The following is a 15666-nucleotide window of genomic DNA, read 5'->3' as shown; positions in this document are numbered from 1 at the left end:
CAAAATGGGGCACGTTCCTTCAACTAGGAAAGTGACTTAGTACACATTGAACTGTTAAAATGAAAGATTACAGAAAACTACAATTGGAGGTGAGGGTCCTAGGGGAATTAATTAGTATTTCTAGACCTGCTTGTACCTTGTCCCCCAACTGAACAATATACAAATACACGAAAGGTAACAAGGGTCTTTTGTTAAGTGTTTAGGGCTTGGTACCGAATTATGGTGCTCAAGCTCTAAGATGCCAAATAGTCATCAAGAAAAAAGAACAAGAAAGACAGAAGGGGGGAGGAGCCAAGATGGCGGACGGGACGGACGTGTGAGCGCCCGGCTCCCCAAGCCGCCTGACTTCACATTGATATCCTGGAATCTATCCTTGCCTACGCCGTGCTAAGATGAGGACACGAACGCGCTGATAACATTCGCGTTCATTTGAGATCTCCGCCGGCCGTTTTGGATGAAAACTCGTGGACCTCGCCGGTCACCGGGGCTGCCCATGAATCCTGTGCCGATTGCCGCCGCTGGACACTGCTGCTCGTGACCGGTGGGACGGGCTGTGGAGGTACCGGTGTTTGGGACTGCGTGCCGACTGCGGTGAATAGACGGAGTTTATCCTGTCCTTTGTAGTGCGACTCCCGTTGGTTCAGGGGTGTGTGCTTGGGAGACTGGAGCCCTTCGTACTGTGCTTTCCACTTCTACGCTGCTCCTAACTTAGGCGGACTCCATCTTGCGGCGTCCTTTCAGTTGTGGACTGCCCGTACCCACGGGAGGCGAGGGGGCTCTCACTGTGCACAGCCCCCTGTACTGATAGCCTAGTGCCCTTCCGTGTTTGAACGATGGTTCTTTGACAACGGAGCCGCCCCCCTCCCTCCGGTGTGGACTCGCGGACGAGATGGTAATGGCGCCTGCCTTCCAGCATGGACAGAGGGCTGCTCCCTTATCCCCAGTTTGTGCGGACCTGCCTGCACTTGAGCCGGAGGCTGAACCGTATGCGTCACTGTGCAGAGCGGATCGGCTGGTGCTACAGAGTGACCTGACCTATGGTGATATCCTGGATGCCCTTGCAGACTTATGGGCAACATGGCGGCGCAATGCTCAAGAGCTGGGGGGGCAGATCGAGGAAGCTACGTTTTCCATACAGCGTCCGAGGTTGCCTGTCTCCCTGCTGCCTACGGACATTCCTACAATGGATACAATGTTGCGGCATGTGCGTACTGCTACAAAGTCTCCCCTTGCTCCGGGAACTGTGACTCTGCCAGAACAACTGCTATCAGAGCTCCGCTTATCGCCCCCCCAGTCGTTTGCCCCCTTCGAGGGTTTTGCCTCCGGAGCCTCCTTTCTACTTGGTTGGAGTGAGTGTCATCCTGCATGGCAGGGGGGGTTCGTCATTTTGGCCGCTGAATTTGTTGGTGACTGGGGACATTCGTCTTCTTCTCTTCTATTCCTTCCATGTCGAGAGTGGCCATCTTGCTCCTTTGTTCTGCCTGCACTGTATCCGTGGCGATGGTCATGCTTGGAGAGGTTTCATCGTTCTGGCCAGGGTTGAAGGTGCTCCTCGCCTTGGCTTTGCTTGACCGGCTGGCGGAGACCCGGACTGTACTGTATTTTATTATGCTGAATGTGTTGCATGTGCAGCTTTTCCCCATTTGAGATTGCGATTGCTAAATTCTGTTGTGTGTGTTGTGCCCCCTTACTTTACTGCCTACAAACTCGTGTACTCCTGGTGTCTCTGTGGAACTTTCCGCTACATTCGACGGATTTCCTGGTGACTCTTTGCGGCCATTTTGCGCTCCCACATTGCTCTTTGCCATCGACTACCCGGCTGGCGAGAACGGGAATGGGACTGTTTTGTACATGCCTCGAGCGCGCACTGCGTGATGACTTTCTCCGCCTGTATTAGTGTTGCTATTTACTACTGTACTGGGTGTTCAGGGAGGAAGGTTTTGTGGACTGCGATCTTCCTACCCCAGCCCTACTACTATGTCTCTTGCCCTAGGCGGCCAACAGCCTCGCCCTCAGCATTCATGGAGCCGTTGCTACAATGACTGGTTATCCTGGCCGACTGCGCCTATTCTGTGATGTTATCGATAAATTGTACTTTGCAACGCACTGATGCTTTGAATGCGCAGCTCCTTTTGCTTGATGGCGCTGTTTGGGAACGGTGGCGTCCATTTTGTCTAGGACCTTCTCCTTTATGTTGAGTACGGCCATTTGGTCTCTTTGTTTTCAGTGGGGGCGGGCCCTCTGGGGGAGTCATGTTCTGGGATACGGTTGCGGACGGGCCAGGGCTAGGGGGCATTTTTTCTATGGCCATGTGCTTGATTGGTGGGTGGGATTCGGGCTGGGGCGCTTCTTCATTATGTGTCGCTGTTCTCTGTGCTGACTTTCCCCACTCTCTCGTGTGCTTAGGGCTGTCCTGTTGTGTTCGGGGTGGACGATTTACTTGTGGCCGGGGTGACCGAGAGCATATAGATTTGGCCCTGGGGGACCCAGTTTGCACGACATTTTACTATGTTTCTTGCGTTGAATCTGCTGATTTTCCCCACTTCAGTTTGTAATTGCTATGTCATGTTCTTTACTCTTGCTGATGGGGGGGCGTACTTTGTGCTGGCCGGGGATCTGAGTGTGATTGATTCTGCCATTCTTTTGGACCTATCTCTTCCGCATCTACTGCTTTGCACGGCGTGACGGTTTTGTATGGCTGGGAGTCCGGGAGATCTGATATTGGGTGGGCTCCTCCCCACCTTCTCTTTTTCTGGGAGTTGTGGATTGGTTTATTCTTTTCTCACTCCCTATATTTCAAGTGTGAGGGGTTTTCTTTCCTTTTTCTTCAATTTTCTTTTTCTTCCCTTTTTTCTTGGTCTATATTTCGGGTTCTTTAATGGGCGACAGACACTTTGCCGGGGGCGGGGGTAGGCCGTAGCCTCCGCATTGGTGTAGGGTGGGGGGAGGGTTTTATTTTTCATTTAGTTTCTATGGGCCTTATTTTTCTATGTTTCTGCGCTTTCTTGCTCTGTTTCTGTACTGGGTCCGCGGTAGGGGTTGATGGGGAGGGGGTGGCGCTGTAGGTGGGGCGTAAATGCTGGCTAATTATCTTGTTGTTTTACTTTGCACCGCCATACTGTCTGTGGTCTTATTTTCCGTTGTTGTTCTCAATGATGATGCCACCTGCCTATGTTGTGATTCTAATGTGTGGACTCAGTTCCCCTTATCTCTTATTCTTTACTGATTTTTGTTCAGATTGGGAACGAACTTAAAATTAACCTTTAATGCTCCTTTTCCTCGGTGACATGATTCTATTCAGTGTAACGTTTATTAATTGTTGCTATGTCATCCGCTGCCGCTGAGGGAACGTATTGCTTGCGATTGTGCTTCAAAGTGTCGTGGCCGGCCTGACGGTTGTGGGCCCGTATTTGTTCCTTTTCATGCACAATAAAGGTTTTCAAAAAAAAAAAAAAAAAAAAAAAAAGAAAGACAGAAGGAGAGACTGGTGAGTAGTCTGCAGATGGTGGTCTACAGACAAGAAGAAAGAAACCCATCAGCCCACCAATTGGCGGAACTTCATCATCTGGGTTTTGTCACAGTGTCCGCTTGATTCAACCTCAATATATTTGTTGAGGTTTACTAGAACCGGAATGTGAAAGAGAGAGTTGGCAACCAGACAATGAGTGTTGTAAAGGGCTGAAAAATGGGGTTAGTTGCAGTGCTCAAAAAATGTGTAAACAAAGATGTTTTGTGAATTAAAAATGCCTGTTCTGATGTCTAGAGAAAATTTTTATTTTAGGCGAACATCAAGACGGCATGATTAAAAGCAGAGTGGATATAGTATGACAATATTACTATACATCAAAGATATTAATTGGTCGACATGTTTCAGCCCATCAGGGCTTTCATCAGGACCTATGGTATACACTACTGCAACACTTACCACTACTTGTGATAAAAGTATATTGTGGAGACCTACCAGAAGTGTAGTCTATTGTTTCACAGCCTCTCCTATGTATCAGAAACACAAAAAGAAAAGATATACACAAATCAAAACAGTTATCAAATAATTTTTGTTATTCTTGAAGTGTTTACATATATTTAATTCCGTTTGGAAAAAGTGTTGTACTCACCCAACATTGTAGGGAGGACAAGCCTCGCCTCACCTGGCGCTCGCTCAGGAAAAGGAGACCACGCACTGAGTAGACAAAAATATAAGGACATGTCTACATCAGTTTGTGACATGGAAAGATGTACCTTTATATAGCAAAATGCACACAGGTAGACAGAGCCCCAGGTCAATAGCAGCATATGAGCTAAGACTCTCCAATATTCATATGTTGATTTACATGAATTCCAGTAAGAACACATAAATCCCAAGAGTGAATTAGGGACCTATTGTAAATGGCAATCTCAGAAATCTGTCTGAAAACATTGTTGACAAAAAATCATTAAAGAGGATGTTTGCAAGCAAAAGAACACCTTCATTCGAATAGTGCCTTCACTTTCAAGTGGCTTGATTTTTGTCAAAATAGAAAACGCTCATAGCGCAAAGATAGACGTGTGGCTTGATCTTTGTCAGAATAGAAAACGCTCGAGGCGCAGGGTTAGGCGTGTAGGTTTGAAGGGGTGACGTCACGCAGCTCCCACTCACCTCTCCGTCGTTGCCTCGGTCTGTCGCTTGAGCCGAGGGGGAGGTGTTGGGACTGCGCGTCGCTTCCGCCTAAAAATGTTTGTAGCGGACTTGATAGAGAACTCAGGGCGCCTGTATGCGCATTGGTTGATCTTAGAGCTTGAGCACCATAATTCGGTACCAAGCCCTAAACACGTAAATAACCTTTCGTGTATTTGTAAAATGAAAGATTACCTCATTGAAAATTGGTCGGTATTGTACTGTTAAATGTAGTTTGAATATGGAAATGAAAGATGCAAGGTCTACATCTAAGATAATCTCCCTTCTGAAGGCAAACGCCTATGAAAATGTATGTATTGCTTTACCACTACCTCATTCTATTTTTCTGTTGTTTGAAAATGTCTAGAACTAAATATAATGTATAGTATGTCTATATATTATTTTCCCTTCTGTTTTAAATTCTGTTTCAATTATTTTTACCAGCACATTTACATCGCAAAGTTCTGTTGTGATGGGGATGTTGCTCACCATTTCATTTGATGCGGCCATGTTCCTCTTTTTGCACTGTAGGTTGGAGACCCCTGAAATATAGGCATACGTTATTTGTTATGTTCCAGTCAAATGAATTTGAATCTGTTTGTAACAATGGTATTTTTGTTCTTTTAGAGGCCTAGGAAAGTTGGGGCCAAATTCACTGGAACAAATATCGCACCAGATGAGCACTCTCAGCCACAGCTAATGTTTGACTATGATGGAAAGAGAGATCGCTGGAATGGCTATAACCCTGAGGAACACATGAAGATTGTGGAAGAGTATTCCAAAGTGGACCTGGTTTGTTCATTTTTTGCTTATTCAGGGTAGAGCTGGGATCCTATTTCCAGATGAAGATGATAGTTTGTGCCAACAAGTTTTGTTGAGGTTTCTTGTTACCTTCGACTTTTAATTGGATATGATATACAATGGGCTCATCTGTTGACTGTTAAGATCGTTTTTTGCCTCAACCCAAGTAGATTGAGTCTTGTGACGAGTCACTCGAAATTCTTTCCTTGAATGCATTTCAAAGTATTTGCTTTGCCATTCCTTGCAGCCTGCACGTTATGGGATAGACACTTCAGAACAGCTCAGAGATTACAGTAGGAAAATCTGAACCTCTCATATGTCTAGCACTGTAACTCTAAAAAAGAAAAAGGCTGATCTCTTTGGGTTTGTTTTGTAAGGGAATAGGGGGAAGAGATTTCAACATGCAGGAAAATATTAGTGCATCTGTGAGACATATGGTTTGAGGGGTGCAGGAGCGGGTCCTTGTAGGAGAGTAGGGTCTGCAATCCTATGATCACCCAGATTTTTGCTTTTTGCTTCACTGGTTTACGACTTTCCCTGGCTGTGGGCCTGCTAATCAGACCCACAGCCTAGCTGTTCTCTCTACTCCAAATTGTACCCAGGTACTGAATTGGCACTGGGCCCTCTCCAAGTCCCTGTACCCAGGGCTGAGGTGCACCCAGAAGTCTCCCAGGGGCTGCAGCATGTATCATGCCACCCCTGGGCTGACTAACTAAATCAGACACAACTGGCTGCTTGACAGCTGGGGAAAAGTGGTGTAATCACCCTTTGCTTTAGATATAGTATTCCTATATCTAAACCTAAATGGGCACACAGATCTCCTATCAGTCACTCCTATGGCAGGCCTTAACAATCCTGACGGCAGAGTGCTTGGAATCGTGTGAGATAGTGCTCTGGCATGAGCTGAGCCTGTCTGCGGCTTTCGGGATCCATCCCTTAGCCGATTCCATGATATCGCATACCATATACTCTTAAGTGCATTATAATCCTCGCGGTTATGTGCCAACTCTGGTATCGCTTTATCAAAACATGTCGAGTAAGGTGTCATACGAATTGGAATACTAACCCCTCGCCAATTCTGGCGACGGGGTTAGCATTCCACCCTTCTAGAGGGACACGACATGTATGTAACCTGTAACCCCGGTTAAAGTCAGACCGAGCCTTAGCTCCACAAAATGGATGCTGCCACCGAGACACAAGTCTGCCCTCCTGCTGCTGGGAGTCCTCCCAGCCCGGGAGGCAAGGACAAAGGGTTTCCTGCCAGGGGCGGTGCCAGCACCGTCCCAGACAGGATTTTGTGTATCCTAGGTAGGCAGGGCTTTAGAGGAAGGTGACTGCAAGTGGCACCCCGGTGCTCACTGTGCATAGGCCGGCTGGAACCAGTTCCAGGGGCACTCCAGCCCCTGATCTGGGGAAAGCCCGCCAAAGGAGAGGGGTGTAACCACCCCCCTCCTAGTCCCACCCATAGGGCAGGACTTAGTCGCGTGCCAGCCCCTTTTTGCAGGATAAAGGTAGGAACTGGCCCCCTTCCAAAGGAGATCAATCTTTGAATTCTGAATTGACCTTCTACACGAAGACCTCAAGACTCTTCCCAAGATTTCTCCCTTGTGACTAAGGAGTAGTCACCCTGCAGCAGCAGGCACCAACCAAGCATCGCGGTTTGTTGCCAGTCTCTCCTCCGGATCAAGATTGCTCCAGTACGACGAGAACCGGCTTCCCTGGCACCTCTGACCTCAACCTACATCATCAGCCCAGCTGTAATCCGTGGGTGCGACGAGACCTCGAGGGACCGGCCATCTTCAGAACTGCACAACGCATTGTCCAGCACGACCACCGAGTGACCCTCGACTGAGTGCTTTGGGGTAAGAGAAGCCCCGACCCTGAGCAGCTCCAGCACCGAAGTTCAGCCCCCCTGCATCCATGAGATCTGCGTGGGGCCCTTCTGCTCTTTGCTGCTCACCGCGTCCAGGTCACTTGCCCGTTGGCTAGTGGCCCTCTTACGACGCTTCACGACGACAAACACCACTGGTCTGGTTGCTCCAGACTGGCCCTTGCTTCCCTCCTTCAGAGAAGTACCCTGGACCCTCCTGGTCCACTCAAGACGCCATTTTAGGTCCACCGCGTGGGCCTTGCATTTGCCAAGACTTGTTGCCCAATCCTGGGTCCAGCGACGTCGACAGCAAGTACCTTCGTGGGACAGCTCGCACCTCCATCCTGGTCGCCGACAACGCCTCCTGGTCCGAGAGAATGCAGAGCCCAGCAGCGCCCACTCACCTGGCTGAGGTGACTTCGTCCGGTGCCATCCTGGTGCCCACCTAAATCACTGGCTAGTGATTCAGAACTTGGTCCCCTCTGCTTACAGGTTTCTTCTTCCCTGATCCAGGCTTGGATCACCACGAACTCCTTCACTGGCCGCCTGCCAGCAACTTCTTTCTTCAGGCTCCTGGATCTTCAACGAGGGTTTCCGACGCAACTTGAACCCTATGCAGCCGCAGCCCCATGGCTAGGTAAACTGAGTACTCCGGTGCTCCAGCATAGTCCAACACCCTAAGTGTTCGGATCCACCCTTGTTTTCGACCCACCTAGTCTGGTTCGCCCGAGAACAGTAACTTTGTGAAGTGCTAGTATCCATAGACTTGTTCCCGCATTACGCGTGAGAGTTCCCACTCTGCACACGGCGTCCCTAGGCCTCCTGCTTCTACTCTAAGGGTTCAGCATTGTAGGCCTAGCGTTTCTACAGTCTACAAAAGTATTACTTACCTGCTAGTAACTTCGCATTCCACTTCTTGTGTATAGAGTTTTTCGTGCCCCTCGGGCATTTGTGTAAATTGTGCGACTTTTAGTAATTCTTTAAGAGTTTTGTTGTGTGCTTAGCTCCCTGTCTCATAAAGAGCCAGGGTAGTCTTGTTATAAATAAATATACTTTATTTTTTATAACAACTTGTGTGGTGTCCTTTCACTTGGTGTTCAAGGGGTAATGTGATGGTAAAACAGCTGGCTTAACACGCCCTCTAGAGTCTTAGCCTTAGACTGCTCGTATCCTTGCTACTAGGATAGCTGGTCTATAAGGTTGACTTACAACCAATCATCAATAAGGGTTGTTTGGACTGATACAGAGTGCTCACTAGAATAGTGAACATTATATATCAGGCCAACTTCTCACATTGGTGAGCAGCGGTTGGGATTTGAGCTTGCTGTTGTTTTACCACACATATCCTAAGAATATCATTTGAAAGATCACATAAGTACTAAGGTATATATAACTTAGCTTAGAATACTCTGAGTTCTACTGAACCAGCTGTTGTAGCTCCTAGGGCCTAGCACACCCTAAACTACAACTCTAGCAAGGGATCAGTAGGTAAACATATAGTGTAGGTAAGTGCACCACTTACACCTCACTAGAAAAGCATGTCTACCCATGGAGAGTCTACTGAGACTCCCCTTGTGGATCTTGACCCTCCACAGGTCAAGTCAAGATATGCAGCTCTCAGTTTCCAGGAGATGAGACAAGTGTGTACCTCCAGGAAACTGAAACAGAGGTCTAACCCCACCATTCCCTTTCTGATAGGTCTCTTAGAGACATATGATGCGAGAAAGATTTCTCAGCTAGATGGGAATATGCCAGCCTTAGAGGGTACCACTGGGGATCCAGACCTCCACAACACTGTGAATGCAGTTGAGGAGGAGGATCCTGAGGAACTCTCTGGGGATGAGGCAGACAAGGGTCTTGAGGTAGTCAGAAGGCTAACTAGGGCCAACTTAGACTTGCTTGGGCTAGGATCTGGGGGACCCCCAGTACTGACCCTAAGTAGGCCTAACCTTGGAGTTAGGAGAGATAGATCTCTTTCTAGGGACTCCAATAGATCTCTGCACTCTAATGCCTCTTCTCAGAGGAGAAGGAACTCTCCCCAGAGGAGATTGACTTCCCCTCAGAGAATAGAGCATGAAGCCAGAATGAGACAGGCTGCTCTGAGGATTGAAAGGGAAGAACTTGCCCTGGCCAAAGAAAAGCTTGCCTTTGCTAGAGAGCAGCAGATGAGTGGGTTAGTTCCCACTGGTGGCAGCAATCTCCCAAGAGAAAAAGAGAAGGGTTTAGATACTTAACACCTGACAAAAATAGTGCTCCCCTTTAAGCAAGGGGATGACATCTAGAAATGGATGGCTGCTTTGGAGAGGGCCTGCACTGTGCAGGGCATTCCCCAGAGTCAGTGGGCAGCTATACTGTGGCTCTCCTTTGATGGCAAAGGTAGAGATAAGCTCCTCACTACAAGAGTGGAGGATGCTAACAATTACCAGGTCCTGAAGAATACACTGGTTGATGGGTTTGGTTTAACCACTGAGCAGTACAGGTTGCTGTTCAGAGACACCCAGAAAACTCAGTCTCAGGACTGGTCTGACTTTGTGGATTGTGCCACTAAGGCTTTGGAGGGCTGGTTGCTGGGTAGCAAGGTTACTGATTACACAGGGTTGTATAATCTCATGATGAGAGAACAGATTTTAAATAATTGTCAGAACCAGTTGTTGCACCAGCACCTTGTTGATTCAGATCTGACCTCTCCCCAAGAATTGGGAAAGAAGGCAGACAAATGGGTCAGAACAAGGATCAAGCAGAACCAGAACCAGAACCAGGGTGGTCAGAAGAAAGCAGACCAGAAGGGTAATACCAAGAGTGAACAAAATGACCAGAAGTCTTCAACAGGTCCCCAACAAACCAAAGAGGGTGGGGGTCAGGCTTCACAGCAGAAAAAGAAGACTCAAGAAGGCCAGTCAAAAAGGTGGTGCCAGTACTGTAAAAGTAAGTCTCACTGGTTTAGTGAGTGCACCAAAAGAGGAGGGCAAACTTCTACCACTACAGCCCCTAAGGCAACTGCACCCCCTAGTACAGTCAGTAGTGGTAGTGCACCTCCCAAGGGATTAGTTGGGTTAACCTTGGGAACTGAGGAGTCTGACAACTTAGTTGGCACACTCACTCAGGCTGTCCTTGTCTGTACAGGGGATATGGATATGTCCCCTGATGTAAGTCCCAATACTTTGGGCAAATACAGGCAGACACCTTTGATAAATGGCTAAATGGCTCAGGCCTATAGGGACACTTGTGCCAGTGTCACCATGGTGACACCTAACTTTGTGGACCCTGGACAGATCATGCCAGGTACTGATTTCCTGGTGACCAATGCCAGCAACGTCACTACCAGTCATAGTATGGCGATTGTTGCTTTCTCTTGGGGAGGGGTAAGTGGCCAAAAGAAAGTTGTGGTTAGTTCAGACCTCCCAGTGGATTGTTTGTTGTGCAATGATTTGGAGTCATCACTATGGTCAGAAGTGGAGCAGAGGACTCGCATGGAAATGTTAGGCTTGCCAGCACATGTGCTTGCTGTGACTAGGTCACAGGCCAGAAGATGCCCCACTGAACAGGTGCTGGATCCTGGAAGAATGGACCAGACACCTTCCAAGAAGAAGAGCAGTAGGGTTAAGGCATTGCCTTCCCCCTTGCCCCAGGTTGAGGATCAAGTCTCTGAGGAGGCTGATCTGAGAGAGCTGAGGGAAACTGAGCCTAAAGAGCTTGAACTTGATCAAGTTGAGTTTCTGGGCTCAGGGGGACCCTCCAGAGAAGACCTGGGGAAGGCACAGTTAGACTGCCCTTCCCTTGAACCCCTCAGACAGCAGGCTGCTGCTGAGGCTGCAGGGAATGCCACAGGTGCCCATAGGGTATACTGGGAAGATGGACTCCTGTACTCTGAGTCAAGAGACCCCAAGCCTGGTGCAACCAGGAGGCTGGTCATCCCCTTGTCTCAGAGGGGTTTCCGTCTCACCTTGGCCCATGAGATTCCCCTTGCAGGTCACTTAGGCCAGACAAAGACTTGGGACAGGCTTGTCTCACACTTTCACTGGCCTCACATGAGTGAGAATACCAAGGAGTTTTGTCGCTCCTGTGTCACTTGCCAAGCCAGTGGTAAGTCAGGTGGCACAACAAAGGCCCCCCTCATACCACTACCTGTGGTGGGGGTTCCCTTTGAAAGAGTGGGGATTGACATTGTTGGTCCAATGGAACCCCAGACAGCATCAGGGCACAAGTTTATACTGGTGGTGGTGGACCATGCCACCAGGTATCCTGAAGCTATTCCACTTAGGACCACTACAGCACCTGTAGTGGCAAGGGCCCTAGTTGGAGTGTTCTCCAGAGTGGGCTTCCCTAAGGAGGTTGTTTCTGACAGAGGTGCAAACTTCATGTCAGGATATCTGACTGCAATGTGGAAGGAATGTGGTGTCAACTACAAGTTCACCACACCCTATCATCCACAGTGCAATGGGCTTGTTGAGAGATTTAACAGGACCCTCAAAGGGATGATTCATGGACTACCTGAAAAGCTCAGGCGTAGATGGGATGTCCTGATACCCTGCCTCTTGTTTGCTTACAGAGAGGTCCCACAGAAGGGGGTTGGCTACAGCCCTTTTGAACTTCTGTATAGGCATCCTGTAAGAGGACCCCTGTGTTTGGTGAAGGAAGGATGGGAGAGACCTCTCAAAAAGCCTGCAACCAACATAATGGACTATGTACTTGGTCTCCGCTCCAGGATGGCTGAATACATGGAGAAGGCAACTAAAAACCTTGAGGCCAGCCAAGAACTCCAAAAAGCTTGGCATGACCACAAGGCTGTCCTGACTGTATACCAGCCTGGACAGAAGGTGTGGGTGCTGGAGCCAGTGGCCCCAGCAGCACTCAAAGACAAATGGTCTGGGCCCCACACCATCATTGAGCAAAAGGGAGAGGTCACCTACCTGGTGGACCTTGGAACCCCCAGGAGCCCCCTCAGGGTGCTCCATGTGAACAGGCTCAAGGCATATGTCGACAGGAAGGACATGAGCTTGCTCAAGGCCACAGATGAGGGACAGGAGGAAGAGAGTGACCCTCTCCCAGACCTGCTCACTCAGAATCCTGATGATGGATCAGTAGATGGTGTTGTCTTTTGTGGCAGCCTCTCTGAACCTCAGCAACAGGATTGTAGACAAGTTCTGCAATCCTTTAGACATATGTTCTCTCTGACACCCAGCCAAACTGATTGGTGTACCCATGAAGTGGACACTGGAGACAGTCTGCCTGTCAAGAGTAAAATCTACAGACAGCCTGATCATGTCAGAGACTGCATCAAGACAGAAGTGCAGAAAATGTTGGAGCTGGGAGTCATTGAGCCCTCAGATAGCCCTTGGGCTAGCCCAGTAGTTCTAGTGCCAAAGCCTCACACCCAGGGTGGTAAGAAAGAGATGAGGTTTTGCGTAGACTACAGAGGACTCAATGCAGTCACTAAGACTGATGCCCACCCAATACCAAGAGCAGATGAACTTATAGATAGATTGGCTTCTGCCAACTACTTAAGTACATTTGACCTGACAGCTGGGTATTGGCAAATCAGGTTAGCTGAGGAGGCCAAGCCCAAGACAGCATTTTCTACCCCTGGTGGGCATATCAGTTTGTGGTAATGCCCTTTGGTTTGAAAAATGCACCTGCCACCTTCCAAAGGCTGGTGAATCAAGTTCTCACTGGGTTGGATGACTTCTGTGCAGCATATCTTGATGATATAGCTGTCTTTAGTTCCACCTGGGAGGATCACCTGGTCCACCTGAGGAAAGTGTTAGAGGCACTGCAAAAGGCAGGTCTCACTATCAAGGCCACTAAGTGCCAGATAGGGCAGACACAGGTTGTGTACCTGGGCCACCTTGTAGGTGGAGGCCAGGTTCAACCCTTGGAGAGCAAGATACAGGCCATCAAGGACTGGGCTCCTCCAACCACCCAGACTCAGGTTCGAGCTTTCTTGGGCCTGACTGGGTACTATAGGAAATTTGTCAAGAATTATGGGTCCATTGTGACTCCACTTAATGACCTGACAAGTAAAAAGATGCCAAAGAAAGTTCAGTGGACAGCAAGCTGTCAGAAAGCATTCAATGACCTAAAGCAGGCCATGTGCACAGCACCTATCCTAAAGAGTCCAGATTACTCCAAGACCTTCATTGCCCAAACAGATGCTTCTGAGTTGGGTGTGGGAGCTGTTCTATCTCAGCTGAATTTTGATGGTAACGACCAGCCTATTGCTTTTATTAGCAGAAGGCTGACCCCCAGAGAGAAAAATTGGTCAGCTATTGAGAGGGAGGCCTTTGCTGTGGTGTGGGCCCTGAAAAAGTTGAGGTCATACTTGTTTGGCACTCACTTTAAGATTCAGACCGACCACAAGCCCCTCTTATGGCTAAATCAGATGAAGGGTGAAAACCCCAAACTACTTAGGTGGTCCATTTCCCTACAGGGGATGGATTTTACAGTGGAGCATAGACCTGGTACTGATCATGGCAATGCTGATGGGCTCTCCAGGTATTTCCACTTAGAGCAAGAAGACTCACCTGGTCAAGGTTAGCTTATTGTCCCAAAGTTTGGGGGGGGGTCATGTAGGAGAGTAGGGTCTGCAATCCTATGATCACCCAGATTTTTGCTTTTTGCTTCACTGGTTTACGACTTTCCCTGGCTGTGGGCCTGCTAATCAGACCCACAGCCTAGCTGTTCTCTCTACTCCAAATTGTACCCAGGTACTGAATTGGCACTGGGCCCTCTCCAAGTCCCTGTACCCAGGGCTGAGGTGCACCCAGAAGTCTCCCAGGGGCTGCAGCATGTATTATGCCACCCCTGGGCTGACTAACTAAATCAGACACAACTGGCTGCTTGACAGCTGGGGCAAAGTGGTGTAATCACCCTTTGCTTTAGATATAGTATTCCTATATCTAAACCTAAATGGGCACACAGATCTCCTATCAGTCACTCCTATGGCAGGCCTTAACAATCCTGAAGGCAGAGTGCTTGGAATCGTGTGAGATAGTGCTCTGGCATGAGCTGAGCCTGTCTGCGGCTTTCGGGATCCATCCCTTAGCCGATTCCATGATATCGCATACCATATACTCTTAAGTGCATTATAATCCTCGCGGTTATGTGCCAACTCTGGTATCGCTTTATCAAAACATGTCGAGTAAGGTGTCATACGAATTGGAATACTAACCCCTCGCCAATTCTGGCGACGGGGTTAGCATTCCACCCTTCTAGAGGGATACGACATGTATGTAACCTGTAACCCCGGTTAAAGTCAGACAGAGCCTTAGCTCCACAAAATGGATGCTGCCACCGAGACACAAGTCTGCCCTCCTGCTGCTGGGAGTCCTCCCAGCCCAGGAGGCAAGGACAAAGGGTTTCCTGCCAGGGGCGGTGCCAGCACCGTCCCAGACAGGATTTTGTGTTTCCTAGGTAGGCAGGGCTTTAGAGGAAGGTGACTGCAAGTGGCACCCCGGTGCTCACTGTGCATAGGCCGGCTGGAACCAGTTCCAGGGGCACTCCAGCCCCTGATCTGGGGAAAGCCCGCCAAAGGAGAGGGGTGTAACCACCCCCCTCCTAGTCCCACCCATAGGGCAGGATTTATTCGCGTGCCAGCCCCTTTTTGCAGGATAAAGGTAGGAACTGGCCCCCTTCCAAAGGAGATCAATCTTTGAATCCTGAACCTACCTTCTACACGAAGACCTCAAGACTCTTCCCAAGATTTCTCCCTTGTGACTAAGGAGTAGTCACCCTGCAGCAGCAGGCACCAACCAAGCATCGTGGTTTGTTGCCAGTCTCTCCTCCGGATCAAGACTGCTCCAGCACGACGAGAACCGGCTTCCCTGGCACCTCTGACCTCAACCTACATCATCAGCCCAGCTGTGATCCTTGGGTGCGAAGAGACCTCGAGGGACCGGCCATCTTCAGAACTGCACGACGCTTGTCCAGCACGACCACCGAGTGACCCTCGACTGAGTGCTTTGGGGTAAGAGAAGCCCCGACCCCGAGCAGCTCCAGCACCGAAGTTCAGCCCCCCTGCATCGACGAGATCTGCGTGGGGCCCTTCTGCTCTTTGCTGCTCACCGCGTTGTCCAGGTCACTTGCCCGTTGGCTAGTGGCCCTCTTACGACGCTTCACGACGACAAACACCGCTGGTCTGGTTGCTCCAGACTGGCCCTTGCTTCCCTCCTTCAGAGAAGTACCCTGGACCCTCCTGGTCCACTCAAGACGCCATTTTAGGTCCACCGCGTGGGCCTTGCATTTGCCAAGACTTGTTGCCCAATCCTGGGTCCAGCGACGTCGACAGCAAGTACCTTGGTGGGACAGCTCGCACCTCCATCCTGGTCGCCGACAACGCCTCCTG

The 15666-nt window shown here is 49.3% G+C and overlaps 1 protein-coding gene across 2 annotated transcripts in view; it reads left to right on the top strand.

Annotated features, from left to right (window-relative positions):
- Positions 1–15666, top strand: part of LOC144769368 (pre-mRNA-splicing factor SLU7-like) — a 344142-nt gene that overhangs the window by 103228 nt on the left and 225248 nt on the right. For both annotated transcript variants that reach the window (XM_078653421.1, XM_078653420.1), the window contains exon 5: positions 5282–5446. In XM_078653421.1, coding sequence (XP_078509547.1) covers positions 5282–5446 — 165 coding nt within the window. The remainder of the gene's footprint in view (positions 1–5281; positions 5447–15666) is intronic.

Source organism: Lissotriton helveticus, chromosome 7 (assembly GCF_964261635.1).
Source record: "Lissotriton helveticus chromosome 7, aLisHel1.1, whole genome shotgun sequence".
Classification (NCBI taxonomy): domain Eukaryota; kingdom Metazoa; phylum Chordata; class Amphibia; order Caudata; family Salamandridae; genus Lissotriton; species Lissotriton helveticus.
This window is presented reverse-complemented; position numbering and strand designations above follow the sequence as displayed.